Here is a 7,664-nt window from a genome sequence, read left to right on the forward strand (position 1 = left end):
GTATGGACCCTCATGTTTGGGGCTGGCATTTGATTAGAGAGCAAGGGGCAGTCCCCATGTACCAGTCACACATGCTCTACCCACCTAACAAAGGTGGATTCACCAAAGCAACTATCTAAAATTGTAACGCTCACCTGATTCCCGTAGAGGCGCCGGTCTTGACTGGGCGTATACCGTATCTTCAAAGGTGATGTGTAACACACGGCTGGCTCTTTGGGCTGGACCTCTGTGCACTGTATGTCTGACTCGAAGGGTAAGATGTCTGCAGATAGAAAATATGGGATTAAGGAACTGTATTATTGAATGTCTCTCTCTTCTTCCCTTTCTCTTCTCCTGTAGAACCCCAAAGGTTAATGCTCTCACCTTAGGTAAGTGAACGCCGTGCTCTCCATCTGCCTCGGGGCAGGGTGCTGTAACCAGTTTCTCCACTGGATAAGGGGAGCAGGCCTCTTGACTTCAGAGGACTGCTGTCCGTCGTTTACTGCACGAACGGTAAGTTTTGAGTAATTCTAATGTCTTTAAAGGCTTTAGTAATGATGTTTCTTGTTTTGCAGGGTTCCGGCGATGGCGGATGACGGGCTGAAGTGAGTTGAAGATGGAGCCCGTGTGATGAATAGAAGCGCCTGGAAGCACGTAAGTAAGCGCTTGTTGCCTGCTTCACGATGCGCTCTAACTGTCTTTTTATTTTGCAGGTACAAGTTCGGAGCGGCTGCAGGGTGCCGGAATACCCACTGGGTTAGATGTGGAAAGGAGTAATGGCACGTGAGTATTAAAGTTCCCCAATGTCTTTAAACGCACCTTGTTTTGTCTTTCAGATGCGGGATGCAGCGCCGAAGGCCTCCGGAGCGTGCGAAGAGTTGGTAAGCCTTTGTCTTTCAGATGCCGGAATGCAGCGCGAGGCGTTGGTGACAGCCGATGGACCAGGTAAGTGAAGAGCTGTCACTGAAGACCGTAATGCTAACCTGTTCTTTCTTGTCTTTATAGGTGTTGCTGAAGACTGGATTCAGGATGGTAAGCCTTTTTCCTTAGGCCCAGGATCAGATGCAGAAGACACGATGAGCGTTCTGCTGCAGAGGATGCAGAATAACGCAAAGCAAGATTCATCCATCGGGTGTGGTTTAAATAGCCTCCTGTAATGCTAGGTAAGAAAAGAGTTCCTGCTTTCCAGAAGAGTTCCAGTGTTCTGAATCTAGGGGGTGGCTCCTGCCCCACCCAACAGGAAAAGTAGTTCCAAACAGAAGAGGATCAGAGGCTCAACTGGCAGGCAAGTAAGCAGCATGGTCTGCTGCAGGTAAGTCCACCCAAGCATTATGAGCCTTCCAGCGCTGGGACTGGGCATATTTATGAGCCTGGTGCCACTGGCGCCAGGACTGGGTCCAAAAGGTCCCAATTGGGACTAGTTGGCACTCGGAACCTGGGTTATGGATCTGCTTCCAAGGGAGTTGGGAAAACCCTGACCTTTTGGAAGCAGAGATCATGACAAAAATATTCCATTGCTATACCCCAAACCTTGCTCACAGGAAGAAAAATACATGCATATGTTGTATGTTAAAAGGTCTATGATGATGCATTTGGGCACGACTAAGAAGGTCTGCAAATAAATGTGTTTGTTGACATTGCAGTTGGAAGGAAGAGGCCGACATCCTTAATTGTTCTGTTAAGTACACAGACATGGTGCCTGAATGAAATGGCATATACTATGTGGTGTGCATGTTTGATTTACTAGGTAGGCCCTAGGAGGAACAACTGTTTTGACACAAACTTTGATTGATTATGGTCATTGTGATATTTGTTTCTGGAATATAGTCTGTGATGCTGCAGATAATATGGCATTAGCTTGTCTTCATTTGCAGATATAACTTATTTGGTATACCCTCACACAGTGAGGAACATGATGACGGAGCAGGTACTTGGGTAATGATACGATTATGGTTAAAAGCATCATTAAGCAAGACTTCCTCCCTACTGACAATACTCATGTATCTCCCATCCCTCATGTCAGGGTGTTGTTTCTTCCAGGTGATTGGCTATGATGGGAAGAGGGGCGAGGGCTCCTAGTAGGGTTCTGAATTGAATGGCAAGCCTCGCCTAGTGAGTGCTTTATGTGGGGAGGAGGCCTTGCATACGGGCAATTACCATCCGTAATCAATGCCTGGTTGGACCGTCCTTTGGGTGTGTCTGTTTTAATGATATTTACACCAATAATTTGCCCCTGTGTAATAACATGTTTTCCAGGCTTCCACTGAAGGCAGACAGTAGTATCCAGAATTAAGGAAGCAATGATTATCTAACTCACCTATACGGAGGTGATTTTCCCTCAAAGTTTTAAATATTGATTTGAGAGCGATTTTTCCCCTTTCAAAGAGTTAACCGTGAATTGTATTTAGCTAGGTCACTGGTTAATGTCTATTAGTTTATTGATAGTAGATGTGGCCCTGGTTTTATGAGAACCACTATTCTACAATGTGCCCTCCATCTTGATAAAAGATGTGTCCTTATTGAAAATCCTAATCTGTTTGAACTGTCTGGTTCTTGATCACTTCTATTTTGGAAGAATGGGTCATACGTAATACTTAGAAACCTGCAATATCTGCATTAAATACCTGTACACACTTTTCTAATTACAGTATATAAATGACATCACCACTGGCCTGTTATAACAACATAACATCACTGCACGGTTGTAACAGAGTTTACTGCAGATGTTACAGAGTGGAATTCAAGCTGGCACGGGAGTAGTTCATTATTTGTGTGTTCATATTTCCATTACTCTTTCTTCTGAACTTTGTGACTGGGAGGTAATAAGGATACATATGCCGTAGCATGTATATCTAGGGAACTGCTGGAGTTAAGCATACAAGACCTCTTAGCTGATTGCATGCTTTCTAATTTTCCGTTTCTGAACCACAAATAAATATTCAAAGTGCATTGTATTGAATTTTTTGACATCATTTGGCAGACTGCTTCCTCTATTGACAGACACATTCCTCTATTGACAGACTCTTTCCTCTATTGGCAGACTCTGTCCTCTAGTGACATACTCTATCCTCTAGTGGCAGACTCTTTCCTCTAGTGGCAGACTCTATCCTCTAGTAACAGACTATTTCCTCTATTGGCAGACTCTTTCCTCTATTGGCAGACTCTATCCTCTAGTGGGAGACTCTGTCCTCTAGTGGCAGACTCTGTCCTCTAGTAGCAGACTCTTTCCTCTAGTGGCAGACTCTTTCCTCTAGTGACAGACTCTTTCCTCTAGTGGCAGACGCATTCCTCTATTGACAGACTCTTTCCTCTAGTGACAGAGTCTTTCCTCTAGTGGCAGACTCTTTCCTCTCTCTAGTGGCAGACTCTATCCTCTAGTGGCAGACTCATTCCTCTATTGACATACTCTTTCCTCTAGTGGCAGACTCTTTCCTCTAGTGGCAGACTCTATCCTCTAGTGGCAGACTCATTCCTCTATTGACAGACTCTTTCCTCTAGTGGCAGACTCTTTCCTCTAGTGGCAGTCTCTATCCTCTAGAGGCAGACTCTTTCCTCGAGTGGCAGACTCATTCCTCTATTGACAGACTCTTTCCTCTAGTGACTGACTCTTTCCTTTAGTAGCACACTCTTTCCTCTAGTGGCAGACTCATTCCTCTGTTGACCGACTCTTTCCTCTAGTGGCAGACTCTTTCCTCTAGTGGCGGACTCTTTCCTCTAGTGGCAGACTCATTCCTCTATTGACAGACTCTTTCCTCTAGTGGCAGACTCTTTCCTCTAGTGACAGACTATATCCTCTAGTGGCAGACTCATTCCTCTATTGACAGACTCTTTCCTCTAGTGGCAGACTCTTTCCTCTAGTGGCAGACTCTATCCTCTAGAGGCAGACTCTTTCCTCTAGTGGCAGACTCATTCCTCTATTGACAGACTCGTTCCTCTAGTGACAGACTCATTCCTTTAGTAGCAGACTCTTTCCTCTAGTGGCAGACTCATTCCTCTATTGACAGTCTCTTTCCTCTAGTGGCAGACTCTTTCCTCTAGTGGCAGACTCTTTCCTCTAGTGGCAGACTCATTCCTCTATTGACAGACTCTTTCCTCTAGTGGCAGACTCTTTCCTCTAGTGACAGACTCTTTCCTCTAGTGACAGACTCTTTCCTCTAGTGGCAGATTCATTCCTCTATTGACAGACTCTTTCCTCTAGTGGCAGACTCTTTCCTCTAGTGACAGACTCTTTCCTCTAGTGGCAGACTCATTCCTCTATTGACCGACTCTTTCCTCTAGTGACAGAGTCTTTCCTCTATTGGCAGACTCTGTCCTCTACTGACATACTCTATCCTCTAGTGGCAGACTCTTTCCTCTAGTGGCAGACTCTTTCCACTAGTGGCAGATTCTATCCTCTAGTAACAGACTCTTTCCTCTATTGGCAGACTCTTTCCTCTATTGTCAGACTCTATCCTCTAGTGGCAGACTCTGTCCTCTAGTGGCAGACTCTGTCCTATAGTAGCAGACTCTTTCCTCTAGTGGCAGACTCTTTCCTCAAGTGGCAGACTCTTTCCTCTCTCTAGTGGCAGACTCTATCCTCTAGTGGCAGACTCATTCCTCTATTGACAGACTCTTTCCTCTAGTGGCAGACTCTTTCCTCTAGTAGCAGACTCTATCCTCTAGCGGCAGACTCTTTCCTCAAGTGGCACACTCATTCCTCTATTGACAGATTATTTCCTCTAGTGGCAGACTCATTCCTCTATTGACAGACTCTTTCCTCTATTGACAGACTCTTTCCTTTAGTAGCGGACTCTTTCCTCTAGTGGCAGACTAATTCCTCTGTTGACAGACTCTTTCCTCTAGTGGCAGACTCTATCCTCTAGAGGCAGACTCTTTCCTCGAGTGGCAGACTCATTCCTCTATTGACAGACTATTTCCTCTAGTGGCAGACTCATTCCTCTATTGACAGACTCTTTCCTCTAGTGACAGACTCTTTCCTTTAGTAGCAGACTCTTTCCTCTAGTGGCATACTCATTCCTCTGTTGACAGACTCTTTCCTCTAGTGGCAGACTCTTTCCTCTAGTGGCGGACTCTTTCCTCTAGTGGCAGACTCATTCCTCTATTGACAGACTCTTTCCTCTAGTGGCAGACTCTTTCCTCTAGTGACAGACTCTTTCCTCTAGTGACAGACTCTTTCCTCTAGTGGCAGATTCATTCCTCTATTGACAGACTCTTTCCTCTAGTGGCAGACTCTTTCCTCTAGTGACAGACTATTTTCTCTAGTGGCAGATTCATTGCTCTATTGACAGACTCTTTCCTCTAGTGACAGAGTCTTTCCTCTATTGGCAGACTCTGTCCTCTACTGACATACTCTATCCTCTAGTGGCAGACTCTTTCCTCTAGTGGCAGACTCTATCCACTAGTGGCAGACTCTATCCTCTAGTAACAGACTCTTTCCTCTATTGGCAGACTCTTTCCTCTATTGGCAGACTCTGTCCTCTAGTGGCAGACTCTGTCCTCTAGTAGCAGACTCTTTCCTCTAGTGGCAGACTCATTCCTCTATTGACAGACTCTTTCCTCTAGTGACAGAGTCTTTCCTCTAGTGGCAGACTCTTTCCTCGCTCTAGTGGCAGACTCTAACCTCTAGTGGCAGACTCATTCCTCTATTGACATACTCTTTCCTCTAGTGGCAGACTCTTTCCTCTTCTGGCAGACTCTATCCTCTAGTGGCAGACTCATTCCTCTATTGACAGACTCTTTCCTCTAGTGGCAGACTCTTTCCTCTAGTGGCAGACTCTATCCTCTAGAGGCAGACTCTTTCCTCGAGTGGCACACTCATTCCTCTATTGACAGACTCTTTCCTCTAGTGGCAGACTCATTCCTCTATTGACAGACTCTTTCCTCTATTGACAGACTCTTTCCTTTAGTAGCAGACTCTTTCCTCTAGTGGCCGACTCATTCCTCTGTTGACAGACTCTATCCTCTAGTGGCAGACTCTTTCCTCTAGTGGCAGACTCTTTCCTCTAGTGGCAGACTCATTCCTCTATTGACAGACTCTTTCCTCTAGTGGCAGACTCTTTCCTCTAGTGACAGACTCTTTCCTCTAGTGGCAGATTCATTCCTCTATTGACAGACCCTTTCCTCTAGTGGCAGACTCTTTCCTCTAGTGACAGACTCTTTCCTCTAGTGGCAGAGTCTTTCCTCTAGTGGCAGAGTCTTTCCTCTAGTGGCAGACTCTATCCTCTAGTGGCAGACACATTCCTCTAGTGGCAGAGTCTTTCCTCTAGTGACAGACTCTTTCCTCTAGTGGCAGACACATTCCTCTAGTGGCAGAGTCTTTCCTCTAGTGGCAGACTCTATCCTCTAGAGGCAGACTCTATCCTCTAGTGGCCGACTGTTTGCTCTACTGGCCGTGGAACTCCTTTTTGACTTGACTATCCTTAATTCACATTCTCTCGGCTATATTATGCAATGTGTCCGTCTTGAACGTATTACACATATGCCATTAAACAAGTCTTTCTGCCTAGTTTACAATGATTGTATTCACTTTGACATTTCTGAATATGGCAACAGCCCGTTCTCGAATTTCTTTGGTTCTCAAGCCATACACAAGCGGGTTGAGGACCTGTGGAAGAAGACAGTACAGTATGGCGAAAAGGGAGTGAAAATCAGGCGAAAGCTGCTGCCCTAATCTATTTGCTAGTAATAAGGCAACTTGAGAGGAATAAAGGAAGATGATTACAAGTAAATGGGATGTGCAGGTGCTGAACGCCTTGGTTGTGGCTCCTTGCGATCGGAGTTGTAGAACAACTCGGAGGATCATAAAGTATGAAAATGTGATTAAGCCCAGGTCCAAAATTGATGTGAAACCGAGTAAGAATATAACATAGATGCCATTTGCAGGTTTACTGTTGCATGCAATATTTACCAGTGGAACGTTCTCACAGTAGCAGCGGTCAATCACATTGCTAGCGCAGTAATTCAGCTGTGAAAGGGAAACTATCACTGGGACATTCAGAATAGCGGGCCGCCCCACCACAAAAACAGCTGTTTTCAGCAGAAACCTACTGTTAATGATTAAAGGGTACTGGAGAGGTTTGCATATGCCAATGTAACGGTCATAGGCCATCACCATGAGAAGCCCAGACTGGAAGCCATTGAAGGTGATGATGAAGTACAATTGAGTAAAGCAGAGTGTAGCACTAATATGTTTTGAGTCAAACCATATGTTGCCTAAGACTTGAGGGACAACACAAAAGGTCACAGTCAGGTCCAGCATGGAAAGCATGCTGAGTAAATAGTACATGGGCTCATGTAGGCGCTGTTCCATGCGGATGACCAGCAGCAAAGTCAGGTTGCCAGACGTAGCAACAAGGAAGAGTGCCAGAAGAGAAGCAGAAACAAGACCCCTCCACCTGCTCAACTCCACTGAAAAGCATCGTAGAACAAACTCTGTGGCCTGCACATCAGTGGCATTGGAGGTCAGCATCTTCACAGGTGGCCCCCTTTAGGCTGACACAATCTTCTGAAATCAGAAAAAATAAAAGCCTGTTTTAGAAAATCCAAACAAATGTATTAATTCCTTTATACATATATTAAGGCCCTATTAAATAGTATACAAACGGCTTCAGTGAGGTTGGTGTAGGGCAAATGCCTCCAAACCCGACCGATGAAAACAATCCCAAATAGACCAAATAATGGATGCA

At 45.3% G+C, this 7,664-nt stretch overlaps 1 protein-coding gene across 1 annotated transcript; it reads right to left on the reverse strand.

Moving 5' to 3' along the window:
- Positions 1-6,481: 6,481 nt before the first annotated feature.
- On the reverse strand, positions 6,482-7,447 carry LOC138528170 (olfactory receptor 56A4-like). Its single transcript, XM_069639624.1, has one exon. It carries the CDS (start codon positions 7,445-7,447, stop codon positions 6,482-6,484), a length of 966 nt encoding a protein of 321 aa, XP_069495725.1.
- Positions 7,448-7,664: the final 217 nt, after the last annotated feature.

Source organism: Ambystoma mexicanum, chromosome 7q, assembly GCF_040938575.1.
Source record: "Ambystoma mexicanum isolate Mex_15411 chromosome 7q, UKY_AmexF1_1, whole genome shotgun sequence".
Taxonomy (NCBI): Eukaryota; Metazoa; Chordata; class Amphibia; order Caudata; family Ambystomatidae; genus Ambystoma; species Ambystoma mexicanum.

Bases quoted from the DNA above. Each gene is read 5' to 3' on its own strand.
- LOC138528170 (XM_069639624.1), bottom strand. From the start codon at position 7,447: ATGCTGACCTCCAATGCCACTGATGTGCAGGCCACAGAGTTTGTTCTA.